The sequence below is a fragment of the Spermophilus citellus genome (genome assembly GCF_964194105.1).
Source record: "Spermophilus citellus genome assembly, chromosome: 11".
NCBI lineage: Eukaryota > Metazoa > Chordata > Mammalia > Rodentia > Sciuridae > Spermophilus > Spermophilus citellus.
This window is the reverse complement of record NC_138192.1, coordinates 125668850-125683397: the sequence shown is the minus strand read 5'-3', so window position 1 is coordinate 125683397 and position 14548 is coordinate 125668850. Positions and strand designations below refer to the sequence as shown.

The 14548-nt window shown below is 32.3% G+C and overlaps 1 protein-coding gene across 6 annotated transcripts in view; it reads right to left on the bottom strand.

Moving 5' to 3' along the window:
* Positions 1-14548, bottom strand: part of AGFG1 (ArfGAP with FG repeats 1) — a 56499-nt gene that overhangs the window by 17072 nt on the left and 24879 nt on the right. For 2 of the 6 annotated variants that reach the window (XM_081261333.1, XM_081261334.1), the window contains exons 3-7: positions 9625-9740; positions 6732-6894; positions 5713-5866; positions 1292-1411; positions 575-646 (exon numbers count right to left, since the gene is read on the bottom strand). In XM_081261333.1, coding sequence (XP_081117459.1) covers positions 575-646; positions 1292-1411; positions 5713-5866; positions 6732-6894; positions 9625-9740 — 625 coding nt within the window. The remainder of the gene's footprint in view (positions 1-574; positions 647-1291; positions 1412-5712; positions 5867-6731; positions 6895-9624; positions 9741-14548) is intronic. The other 4 variants (XM_081261335.1, XM_081261338.1, XM_081261336.1 and 1 more) reach the window with 3 other exon arrangements.

Below are 14548 nucleotides of genomic sequence, written 5' to 3'. Positions count from 1 at the left end.
TCATACCATGCTTTTGATCCTATACTTTTGATATATCGTTCTTCATTCCTAAAACCATACTTTCAGTAATCAAAATGGTATATACATATGGTTATGTATTAAGGTGACAGCAAAGTACACTTAGAGATACTTTTAAAACAGATTGAAGGTGCTTCTATGTGAAAACCATGAACACTTTCATCAGTCAGTTCTTTAGACATTCTAAAACAAATAATATACTAATAAAAAATTTTCAGAAATTAAACTGTGGTTGTTATAATTGAAGCAAACAAAAGTGTGCTTTGTTTAAAAGATAGTGAGCTGTTACAAGGAAATGGCAAAACAAATGCTAAACTTCTAAAATTTTTATGAAAAATTTTATTTCAAAACTACCAATTAAGTTTGATTAAATATAGCTGTGTAAAAAAAAACTGAGCTCAATAATAGAGGAGAGTAAAAGTGTAAATTTATAAAGGATTAGAATTACAAAATGATTAATAATCTATATTTGAAAACACCCATGAGATATAGCACAAAACATACAAATTAGTTAAAAAAAAAAAAAAAAAAAAGCCTACTGGACAACAGAACTTACTGTGGGTAGCCTGGAGAGGAAAAGCTGAAGTAAATTCACCAAAACTGCAGCTAGATGAAAGCATTCTAAATGCTGGACAGCCAGAAATTATATAAATGATGACAGTTAAAGAAAAAAAAAGAAAATTGAAAGAAAAGGCTTTAAGACAATACAGATTAAAAAGTTGAAAGAAAAGCAATCAGCCAAATATCTAAACAATGATTTAATGACTGTAAATGGTACAGTTTATGGGAGAATATTAAATGTTTAAAAACCAATTCCTACACAGAAAACAATTTCTATGTTTGATTAAAGTGATTATTATTAATCTATAATAACTAACATTTAGAATTTTTTCTCAAGCTTATTGCTCTTGAAGTTACTTCCACTTTTAATTCTATGGAAGCCATTAGCTTCCCTTATTCAGACATAAAATGATGGCCTAAATCAATGTGCTCCATGATCCTAAAACACTTTAATGTCGCTGTGCATGGGAAATTTAAGCAAGATTCATGTGCAGGAAAAGGAGGAGAATGAATGCAGTGAATTAGACAATATACTAAAAGAGTTCAGAAAAGCAAAAAGAACAGAAAAAATAAAAGATTGCAGATTTCCCCAGAGCTTTGTAAGACAGAACTACTTTAAAGTCAATAGAATTTAATTTTTAAAACTATACCTACAGAGTTTTATTGTTGTTTTTAAAGTAAACATTTAAGCATAATTCTGTAGAAGCTCTACCTGTAGTTTGGGGTTGGAAAGGAGAGTGACTTGCTGTGGGGAAACCTCCAAAATTACTCGAACCACTAGACTGTCCAAATGTATCAAAGTTTGCAAAATCTGCATTTGCAGAATTCTGAGCTGTAAATGGCAAGGAACAACATACGTTAATGAATATGAAAACTACAAATGAAAATTCATGACAAATGAATTTAAGAATTTTATGAAAAGTGTCAAGGCATCAAAACTCACATTAAAGAGAATTCATTTAGAGATCAGACTTACAAGAATTTAACCTATAAAAATTCAGTCCTACAAGAATTTAACCCAAATATAACTATTTACTAACGGGTATCCAGAAATTTCCAAAAATACTGTGTGAAAAGATAATCTGTACACAATACCCTTTGAATAGCTTCAGGAACAGTGCTAAAAAAGTGAATCTATTAACAAAGGAAAATGAATTCAGAACATTAAATATGAGTTACAGAAAAACAAACAAGAATGTGGGGCACATTTTGGAAATTTCACTGATTTAAAGAGATAATAATAACTTATGTGAATCTGAGGAATAATCTAAATATCTAAAATAATGATACAGATAGTTTAATTACATTAGTAAAATATTCTTTTGGGGTTCCTTTAAAGTTTTCAATTATGTGGCACCAAGGGCATAGGAATATGAAAAGAATTTTTTGAATGTATAAGGCCATGACCACCAAATAAAAAGAATATATTCACACTATATTAGGAGGCTGCCATTTCAAATTCATGTGATAATTTAAAAAACAAAGTTATATAGGAATTATAACTGTACATCACATTCAGTAAAAAAAAAAAAAAAGAAAAGAAAAGAAAATCAAGATGCATTTCTCAACTTAGATGGTCCTCGACACAGGAGAAAATGTCCAGACTTTTCTAAATCTAAATATGTAAATAAATAATTCAAAAGTTTTTTTTTTTTTTTTGAAAGGCCAAAAGAGATGCTAAGTAAGAATTTTCTAAGAAGATATGATGCGAATAAGAAACTCCTGGGACATGGGAAAGGAATGCTCAGTGGCAAGAATGAAAAGCATGTCTGAAGGATGGAAAAAGGATAAACGTCATTAGTACAGTAAAAGGTTACAGGCAATTCAACTTTTAGGAAATTTCTGTAAAGAAATAACCGTGCAAGTGAGTATAGCTGTATCTAAAAGCTCCACAAGTTATGTTTTCAATAATAATAAAAAAATCAGAAACTCAAATGACCACCAAAAAGGAATCACCTAAATATATTATGAAACATCATAAGGCAGACTACAATGCAGCCATTAAAACTCATATAAAAAATATTTAATCCTGAACAAAAATGTTTATATGAAGGAAAATAAATTAATAAATTCCAGACATTTTTAACTGCCAATTTTGCTCAACTAAACATGGTATTATATTCATAATATTTGTATTTTAATTAGCCCTAAGCAGTTGGATTTCAGATCAATATCATTTTCTTCTTTTATGTATGCCTGAGTTTGTAGAGCTTTTACATGTATTATACTGTAAACAAACCAAAAAAAGTTACTAAAAAAAAACTTCTTCCACCAACAAAGCAACTTACTACACATATTTCTTCCTATTCTAGGAAGAAAATCAGAAAAGCTTAATAGTATTTTGTTTTGTATATATCTGCATGGGTATAAAAGTAGGGGGAAAAATGTACCTAACCTTATACCAGATACCTGGTACCATCTCTTCTTCCGTTCTGAAATACACTTACGTTTCTCAACTTAGTGAGACCCTGTCTCAAAACAAAAATGTTTTAAAAGGCTGAGGATATGTCAGTGGATAAGCACCCCAGGGTGCTTTGAACTCCTGGGTTCAATCCCTGGTACAAAAAAAAAAAAAAAAAAAAAAAAAAAGAGGGCATTTCACACAGAACAAACAAAACCAGACTTCTTGATCCTCTTCATATAATACTCCTCTGCCCATGTTTCCATGTAGTGATAGATGAGAATATTCCTTTTTTTAAAAAGATACCACAGTTCCACACAGCATTACATGACTCATTTGTGTCATCTGAGGGATCCATAACATATGACAAAACTACAGTTCAGATTTTGTGATACAATGTTTATAACCAAACAAAATACTCTGTACATGAATTATGTTTCTAACTTCCTACTTCAGTAGAAGATGACTCCTTGAACACAATAAGGACCCCACATATTCATATACACTACCTCAGCCAGAATGTTCTTTTGAAGGTATATATTTCTAGCTTTTAAGCCACTTCAATTATCTACAACAAAACAAGTTTCCTAACAAACAATGCTAACCAGATGGGCACATCTGAATGATTATCACTTGTCATTAAATACTATCAAACTCTTCAGGGTAAATTCTTTTTTTTTTTTTAATGAGAACTTCAGAATGAGAACTCATCCGTCAATGACTTATTTGTGAACTACATATGAAAAAATAAAACTACACAGTGCTTTTAATGGTTCTAGAAAAAGATTCATCAGTGGAATCATGACATTGATTCACATCTAAAAATTATTCCAAGGCAAAATGTCAACATGGTATCAAATATACTGAAGGGAAAACTGAGTAATTTTGTAGAACCTTCTTTAAAAAGGCATTTTCCTGGTATCAAATATAAGTAGAATGACAGCAGGGTATGTGTGTGTGGGGGGGGGGGTGAGATTTGAGTAGGCATTTGTAGATAAGTAAGAACTTCAGGCTGAAAAAGGACTACTTCTTTAAGCAACACATCCCAGCTACTTGGTTACTGAACTATTTCCTCATATTCATCTATCATTTCCACCATATATGAGAAAGAAAGAATAATTAAAAATCTATCACCATCTAAATCTTGTAAAAATAGGTTTCTTTCTTTTTTAATTTCATATTCTACAACTATTTCTATTTTTTTTCAAAGAACATTTTAAGGGAGTTATTAAAGTATGAGTACAGTTACGGTACAAATTAGTCTGTAGAGATAACAAACAAATAAAAAAAGTGTAACAATAATCCCTGATCTGTAAATGCTCAAAATGCATAAAAAAGCAAACATGAAATAAACTGAAATATTTTTGCTATGCTCATAAAATTATGAAATATATATTTTAGAAAAATAAAGTCTTAAATTTTTCTTATCTATAGTTATAGAAATCAGCTTTTGGTCGTAACTTACCCACACATTTGAAAGTAATATAAAGCAAAGTTTTGAATTAGCAAATAAAACCATTAAATGGCTAAATTAATTCCCAAATTAGTATTTAGTACATTTGAATTGATGCTTCTTTAATCATTCATAAATGGAGATGGGTATATCTTCTGTGATACACTTCAATGCTTATAGCATCCAAAATAGATTCCATGTATATTTTCAATAGAAATGTAATGTTTCTTATAAATCCAATACAATAAATAATGAATAGATAAAATTTAGGTTTATCATTATTTGGCATAATTGACCCAAGTATTAATGAGCAGTTAATAGTATAAAAAAAAAGACTAAAAAATTATGTGCCTCTTAAATCCCAAATAGTCAGTCCCCTACAAAGAATCTGGAACTCCCTAGCAACCCAACACACACACACACACCTGTAACTGACCAACCTCTAGATCCAACTACAACCTACAAGAAATATATAGAAAAAAAAAAAAGAGCTTGTTTAACAGCTCCACAATGGTACAGTAAACAAATTTAGACCACGGCAAACTCTACAGGACAAATAAGCTCCTATCTTTTAACAATTTATATAAGAGGAAAAAATGATGGAAAAAGAACCTACAGATTAAAATAACTAAGAGACTTACTTCACAACTGCAATGTCTACACCTTATTTGAAACCTTATTCAAACAAATTTTAGGTACATATTTATATGATCACATGTGTATATATATGCATGTGTGCCAGAGTATATGCATGTGTGTGTGTGTGTATATATACACATACACACACTCATAATACACAAAAAATTAGAACTGAAAAATTTGAATGAATTATTACTATTTTTATTTAAACAATTTATAACCCTATTGAGGTTTAACAAATAAAAGTCCTGTTTAACAGACATAAAATACTTAATCTCTTTTGTGTTTAAAAGTACCACTGTTACATAGTTATATATATTTAAGGGTAATCAAATACCCTCAACTGAACTGATGCTTAATGAAGAATGAATGCTGAGGCACGCACAGTAGTGCACACTTGTAATGTGAGCAGCTTGGGAAGCTGAGGCAGGAGGATGGAAAGTTCAAAGCCAGCCTCAGCAAAAGAGAGGTGCTAAGCAACTCAGTGAGACCCTGTCTCTAAATGAAATATAAAATAGGGCTGGGGAAGTAGCTCAGTGATTGAGTGCCCGAGTTCAATTCTTGGTACCAAAAAAATAGAATGAATGTTTCTTGGTGTTCTATACATATACCATCCAAAAGCTATTGAAAAAAGACATACCTGCATGACTGTTGAAATGTGCAAAGTTAGCAAAATTGGCTGTGGCTGTTGACTGAGGAGCTGGAGCAGCAAAAATGTCTGAGCCAAGATCACTCAAAAGATCAAACTGCTTCTTTTCTTGCTGTTGTCCTTGAGAGCGACCAACGACTGGGGACTAAAAACCACACGTCAACTATAAAGATTTTTCAGTAAGAGCTGCTGAATTTTTATACAAAACTATCTCTAATTCACGAAGTATTTATATGCAGGAAGAGTTACAGTATACTGACATAATTCCTTTGTTCATATTTTTCACCCAGACCTTTTGTGAAAACAAAGCAATTTATCCAAAAGCCCTAGAATGCACTATAAAAATGGTAGAATGTAATCTACATTACTATATTTCAGAACCGCTGTATAGGATTAAAGTTGCAATGCCACGCAGAACAAGATCTGTCACAACTCCATCTAATACAACAAAGTACTGACCTCAGAAATCAATTTACTCTTCATATTTTTAGAATAAGTTATAAGGGAAAGCCATCCAAGTTTCAATGATAAACATGCCACACAATCAGACATTTGGGAAAATCTTATTATATCCCGTTAAAGTACATCACAGAAGCTATCCTACTCTGTCACTACAGATTCATGTTTCACTAATTGTTTATCAAGACAGATAGCTTTAGCAACTTTCCTGTACACCTTCATAAAGCTGCAGAGAAGTTATAGCAATCAAAAACAGAACAAAACCACATTTCTATCATTTACCCAATAATCAATTAATGTATTACAAACCATGAGGACATAGGTTATATTGCTGTCTTAGATTCTCAAATTAAAAAAAAAAATTCTCAAATTCTTGGGCTGGGGATATGGCTCAGTGGTAAAAGTGGTTGTCCAACACCACAAAACAACAAGACACACACACACACACACACACACACACACACACACACACACAAACACCCTCTCAAATTCTTGATATTCAATTCTCCTTAAGTGGAAGTCCTTACAAAGACTTCTAAAAGACTACTCACCTGAGTAGGTGTGCCCTTATTTAAGTGCAGTGCTGGTGCAGAATCTCCTAAAAGAGATTTCAGTGGTTTAACCTCAGGTGTGCTGCTTGTGCTACTGGCAGAGGAACCTGAAATAGATGCATGAACTGATGCCACCACTTTGGCTTGTTCTGGTGGGACATACCTAAAACGTGAAAATTAGAATAGGCAGTTAATTTTTAAAGCATAGGAATCCTACACTAAAAGATAAGCTCAATTCTAATTTTGTACAAAACTGTTTCCACATTAATCTTATCTGAAAAATCTCACTTAAAATTGATAGCTTAAGACTACACTTAATTGGAACACCAGAGAATGTAATAGATGAACCAAAAAACTTTTTTCAATTATTTACTAATGGCTTTTATAATAAATTATATATTTATTATTTTTATAAATACAATATACCGACTGTTTTTTAAAACAGAAGATGAATAGTTAATACTGTAATTTTCTGTTATCTTATGTTATACATGTATCAGTAGCTTATTATTTTTATTGCAATATAATTTGATTATTTAGCTCTTTTTAATTTATTTATATTGGTGCATAATTATACATAATAGTAAAATTCATTAAATCATATTTGTACAGGCATATAATTTCATAAATTTCATTCCCCTGTACCTTCCCTTTCCACCTTTTCCTCCCTCTCTCTGATCCACTTGCTCTACTCTACTGACCTTTTATTATTATTACTGTAATTAGTGCATTATCAGTGTATGTGTGTGTATATACACATACACCCATACACACATATACATACATACATACACACATATACACACATACATATGTGTGTATGAGAATTCATTGTAGTATATTTTTACACAGACATAGAATGTACTTTAATTTTTCAAAACAAAAATATATTAAGATCATAAACATTTGGAGATGTAAAAGAAGGTAAAGAAACATTTATTATATTACAGTTAATAGTCTAAAATATAAGGATTATAAATCTATAATAAGATCATTTAAATTCATTTTGAAACGGACCAAACCAATTCACAAAAGGAGACACCGATATGAAAACTTATAAAGGAAGAAAAATGTACAATTAAGCTATCTCCCATCCACATGTGAACTTCATGCTGTCTACGGAAACACATTCACACATATGCTCTGTGCCCCAGAAGTACCCATTCCAGAAACTTATCCTTAGCAATCAACTTGGTAAGTGCATATTGGTACATGAACATGCATGTTACCACAGCAATTTAAATAATTTTTTTTAAAATTGGAGACAAACTGTACATCCATCACGAAAAAAAAATACTTAAAGGGATTATGCTAAAATTTGTAATAATATTATGGAGCTACTCTGCTTGACATGGAAAGATGCCCATAAGATGTCATAAGTGTTTCAGGTTTGACCCCATCATGGCAGGATTCATGAGAGGAGGGCAATGAAGGGAGGAAAAAAGCAGTAAGGATAAAAAGCCCCAAAGTTGGCAATGCTAATCTCTAGACGTAGCATTATTGAAAGCTTCTGTTCTCTGGAATTATTATAGTTTGTATTTGTATTACTCTTGCTATTACTATTCTGTTAGAATACAAGCCTTATAATTACTTCAGGCTTTTAGTTATTTAGCTTATGGTTTGAAGGAATAACTTATTATTGTTATAAATACAGGACTGTCAATCTATGGTTTTAATTCTATCAATATTATTCACATTTTCTCTTACAATTCACATTCATTTTTATCTTCATGGCTAATACTACCCTATCTAAAATCCTAACCAAACTTAGTTTCTTAGTTGTTGAAAGTAATACTGATAAGAAAACTGAAAATTACACCAGGACTATGCAAGGAGAACACTCTTCTATAGACTATAAAGTATATAAGAAGTTAAGAATTAAATGGTAAAAGGACAATATCACTTTCTTTAAAAGAATTATTCATTTCACTATATTTTTATTATCACCTTTTAATATTTTTTCTTTTCTGAACTAAAATTATAGTAGTATATTTCTATCTATATTCATAACCAATGTACCTAGCACCAGTGAATATAGTCCTGGTTAATTTTGCCTTGCAAAAAGTAGTCTGTTTTAGTGATCAGTAAGAATATAAACCTGGGGCTGGGGCTGTAGCTCAATGGTCTACTGTGAGTGAGGAACTGGGTTCGATCCTCAGCACCATATAAAAATAAACAAATAAAATAAAGGCATGCTGTCCATGGACAACTACAAAAATTTTTTAAAAAGAAATATATAAATCTGACCGAGCACACAAATCAGAGCTAACGTGCTTACTGACTGAGAGTAAAGATCACTCCCCTATAAACCACAGCAAGTGTTCTCTCAGGACCAAAACAGGTTATAAATATATCATCTGTTGGGAAAAAGTGGCAGTTTCCTTCCTCATTATCTATTCCCTCTATTCTTGACTCCTCTATCTTCTTAACCTCCAAAGAAGTAAACATGCTATTCAAAATTGCTCATAGTTAATGAGTACTATACCTATATTGTGACATAAAGCTAAAAATGAGGAGCCCTAAGTGGTTGAACACTAGCTCTGTGGATATAGTCCTTGCTGTGCTGTAAGGGACACATTAGCTTTACATATAACCTATTAAAATAATGGATTTAGTTAAGGAAGTATAAATAAATGCTCCCTTCTTAACCAGGTAGCAAATTGACTGAGTCCTGGTAATTATAATTAAAAGGCTGCTAATAAGTATAGTGAAGTAAGATAAAGGAGTAAACATTTTTGAAAAACAAATCCAATAATAAACCAAAGGATAATGAGAACCTACTTATCTACTTTGTTTTCTTCCTGTCTGCCTTCCTTCATCATATTAGACTAACCTTAACCATAATTAATAAAATTTTGTGAGGCTTTAGTGGAAATACAAACAGTTCACTCACCATCTTTTCTTTTCATATTTTTCTTGTAAAAACTCTTTCACTTTTTGTGGATCCCTGAAGTCTGGAATTGCTGAAGATCTATCATCAAATAATCCTAGCCAGATCTGTTTACAGACCTTTGGAAACAATTAAAAAAGAAGTGTTAAATTCAATATCTTCACTTACTGACAAAGAAGAAATTATATTCCTTTCAGAAAGCCAACATACTTAATAATTTCAATAGTAATACATTCAATGAGGATATTTTTCATAACCACAAAGGACTGAATTTATTTTAGTTATGTTGCGATACACAGTAAAATTTTAGCAAAATCATGAAAGATGGCACTTTATAAAAAAAAATGAATAGTAAACCAAGATTTGAGAGGATTAAGGGTTTGGTATTGTATTTGGTCTTGGCATGATCATAAACTATTAGCACAATCATGTAATCTATAAAATCTGTTTCCTCACCCATAAAACAAACTCAATCAGTAGCAATTTTACAGGCCCTTTAACAAGTTTAAAAATCAACCAAAAAGAAAAATTCCGGATCATAAATAATTTGCTATTAAAGTATAACAATAATAAACACAAATACAACTCTAGCTTTATATTTTATAATTGCCTTCTGTGCTTTTTTTTATTTTTTATTTTTGGGTCTAATGGCTAAAAAAAAAAAGGTCAATCTGAGATATTCAACTTTTTTGAAGAAGTAGAAGAAATGAAATGATGCAGAATGGAAATAGGACACAAAGAACACAAAAAAGAACTACAAAGAAAAAAATTAAAAACAAAATTAAAAACTGCTTACTCTCCGGGCATAGTGGCATATGCCTATAATCCCAGCAACTCGGGAAGCCGAAGCAGGAGGATCACAAGTTCAAAGCCAGCCTCAGCAACTAAGCAAGGCCCTGAGCAACTTAGTTAGACCCTGTCTCAAAATAATAAATAAAAAGGGCTAGCGGATGCGGTTCTGCTGTTAAGTACCCCTGGGTTCAATCCCCCATACAAAATAACACTGTTTACTCTTCAGTCTTGAAAGAAAAAAAAAATCAAAAAGGCAAGCTACAACTGATAAAAAGTATTTGCAAAATCTGTAAGAACTTGAATCCTGAACATGTAAGAACCCCTACCACTCAACTGTAAAATACAGACCACCCAATATAGAGGGGTCAAAATATTTGAACAGTTACTTTATCGAAGATTTACACATTTCAAAATAAGTAGCCTAACATCACAAGTCAAGTGCAAAATGCAAACTGAAATGACACTGAGACTCTATTATAAAGACATCCACAGACTATACCACTAGAAAAGCTAAAAATAAAGAGTGACTATACCATGTGTTGGTAAGAGTGTGGAGTAAATAGAACTCTCCAGAATGTAAAATGTTAACAAACACTTAGGGAGTTTCTCAAAAGTTAAACATATATGTAGCGTACATAACCTGATCATTCTACTTCTAATTACCCAAGAAAAATGAAAGCACATGTCCACTCAGATTTGTATACAAATATTCACTACAGTTTTTTTTTATTAACAACTCCAAATGGAAATAACTCAACCAAATGTTCATTAAACAGATGAATGCATTAACACATTTTGGGACTGTCAAAGTAGAATATTAGTAAGCCATTAAAAGAAACAATTATTCAACAGGAAACATAAATAAACCTTAAGATAACTGTGCTGAGAAGTCAAAAATTCCTCCAAAAATGTACACACTGTATTATTCTACTCATTTAAAATTTTAGGAAATATAAACTTCTCCATAGGCAAGAAAAACAGATGAGTAAAATCATTACAAAGGGGTGGGCACAAAGCCTTCTTGATGAAGTGGTGGTGGGTTCAGTGTATACATGACAAAATTCATCAAACTGTATACTCATTATTTCTCAGCAAATCTGTATATAAAATAAAAGTCTACAAATGTTCCCAAAATTGTATTAGTTTAAAGAATAATCAATTTGACATTGCAAAAGGAAAACTTGACAAATACTTGGGAAATCAGAGAAGGAAAAGCATGCTTTTCAGTCTTACCTGCTCACTTGACTGAGTAAGAAATAAAAAAGAGAAAGGATGGGAGAAGGACTCAAACTTCCTTTCCATCACATCCCAAGCATATCTCAAAAATAACCATTTCTTGTGGTTCCCTTCTATGCCAGGCACAGAACAGACATTATAAAGTCATCAAGGCAGTTAACACATGTAAAGGCCTAGGCTAAAGCACAATTCCATTATAAAAGCATTTCAGTGACAAAGCCTGAGAAGTTCAGATACCCAGGAATGGTAACAGAACTTACTACCAAAAATGCTATATTAAATTAAAGAGAGCCGGGGCTGGGGATGTGGCTCAAGCGCTCTCGCCTTGCATGCGTGCAGCCCAGGTTCGATCCTCAGCACCACATACAAAAATGTTGTGTCCGCCGAAAACTAAAAAATAAATATTAAAAAAAAATTCTCTCTCTCTTTAAAAAAATTAATTAATTAATTAAAGAGACCCGCTTATCTAGTAATTTCTCAGCCAGTTAGGACAAAAAGAACTATGCATAGTACTCTCCTTAGGCAGAAACCTAACTAATGATTCTCCCAAAATGTAATATTTTGGGATTCTGCAACTGTACATTTACAATCATAAAGGGAGGACTATAAGTTCTATTTCTGACAGAAATAATAAATTCAGTGAACCAAATTGCTCATATTACATAGAGGCCAGAGGTCAGCAAATTGCAACCCATGGGCTAAATGTGGCCTAAGATCTTTGTCTGTAGACAGAATTTTATTGAAACACTCAGGTCCACATGCTTGTCTCATGTGTGACTAACCATTTTAGTGAATGACATCAGTACTGAGTAGTTACAACAAAGACCTTACAGATAGCAGAGCATAAAATCTGATGTTTCACAGAAAAAAATTTGCTAATTCTTGACACAACTGCAACTATGGACTTATTACAATACTAACCCAGCATACAGGAATAATAATGAGGGATAGGGAAAGAAATGTGGAATGAATCTAACTGAATCATGTTATATATTTACTATTTAAAATATTAAAAATAGTATTTACTAGTTTTTAAAGGATCATAACTTAAAAAGCAACCCCTCCCACACTTTCACTAGCAACACTACACAGGACTGCTAAAATTCAAGTTTAGAAATCCACAAAGCTGGGGCTGCGGTTGTGGCTCACCTAGTATGTGCGAGGCGCTGGGTTCGATCCTCAGCATCACAAAAAATAAATAGATACAATAAAGGTATTGTGTCCAACTACCACTTAAAACAACTAAAAAAAAAAAAAAAAAGAAAGAAAGAAAGAAAGAAATCCACAAAGCTTAAAACACGAGAGTCTGCCATAATTTCAACAATTGGAAAGTGAGGAATAAATCTCCAGAAGGGAGATAAGAAAATAGGCATCACCAAACCTATATATCAACTGTGCCCAAATCTCTAGTTCAACATATGGATTCTACCACTTCCCCAAGGATAATATGCCATATGTTCAATTAAGGACTAAAAAATTAAGCAGAAATTTCAGCTGGCACCTAACAGGGAAGAAATCAAGTTTGCCAAAAAGCAAAACCAACGCCAGTTGGAGAAACAATATAAAATGAGAATATTCTCATGACTTTGAAAAGAGATTTCTTAAAACAGGGCGGAGAAAGCATTAACTACAAAACTGAAAACTGATAAATTACATCTCATCAAAATAACAAACTTCTAGCCACAGGCTAGGAGAAAATATTATTAAGGATATAACTGACAAAGAATGAACAAATTCTGATATATTCATAAGATATTACTCTAATAAAAAGAAAAATAGCTATATGCATCCACACATAATACTCTCAAAAGTATTACACAAAAATGCACATTCTTCACTATTTTATTTTTATGAATACAAATAAAAAACAAAATGATATCTGTGTTCTATATCATTCATTACCAAGGTTTTTGGATTGCCAAACTGGAAATAATTAATAGAACTCATCCAGGAAATGGAGGTATAACTCACTGATAAAAGCACTTGGCACTGCAAGAAAAAAAACAAACAAAAGAAACTTTTCCAAGAGTACAATGAAGATTCTTGAAATGAGCTGTACTCAAATTCAAGAATACTCAAAAATACTCAACTAATATTTACTCTAATTAATGACACAAATGCCAAAGATTTTAATAGCGATGTAAAGTAGTACTTGAAACTTACTTTGGACTGATGAACAGATAATAAAAACAGCCACTAAAAGAAATGTATCACAATGTTTATTATACTTGTATAATTTTTCAATTTTACATGTGTTTGGGCTGAAGGGATCTGGCCACTATGCTGTGGATTCCAGCAACCCCTGCCCAGGACCAGGATCCTGCTGTGGCTATACATTACAGAGATTCTATAGCACAGCAGGTAGCCTAACCAAGCTTCCTGCACAAAGCTGCTGCTAGCACTACCATGCTCACCTGCAGTAAGACCTGCGGCACTATGCTGCTATGTCAGATGGTACAAAGTGGGACTACCAGAAGTCATCATCTCACACTAGAAGACAGCTGTTCACAGCCATGGAACCCTTGGAAAGATCATAGACTACAAGGAGATTATCCTTGGGGAAGTGGTAGAATCCATACTTCTATAGAAGACTGACAAAAATATTCAAATATCCAAAAAGTTCCTGGGGATGCAACCTTTGAATACTTGTACCCAAAGTTAAACTTGCCACGCAGAAGGGCTTCAAGTTTAAGAAACAGAACTAAGAAACTCAATGCCATCAATCTGAAATTCTATGTGCCTAGAGCCTGTTTCTAATTTCTTCTTACCAGTTCATAAAGCATCCAAAACCAGATGACATTCTGTCTTGCCAAGAGAGAGACAAGACTTCTTTATTCTGAAGAAAGAACCAAGCATCAGATTTTAGGAACCTGATGCTAGAGCAATGGAAAAGACACAG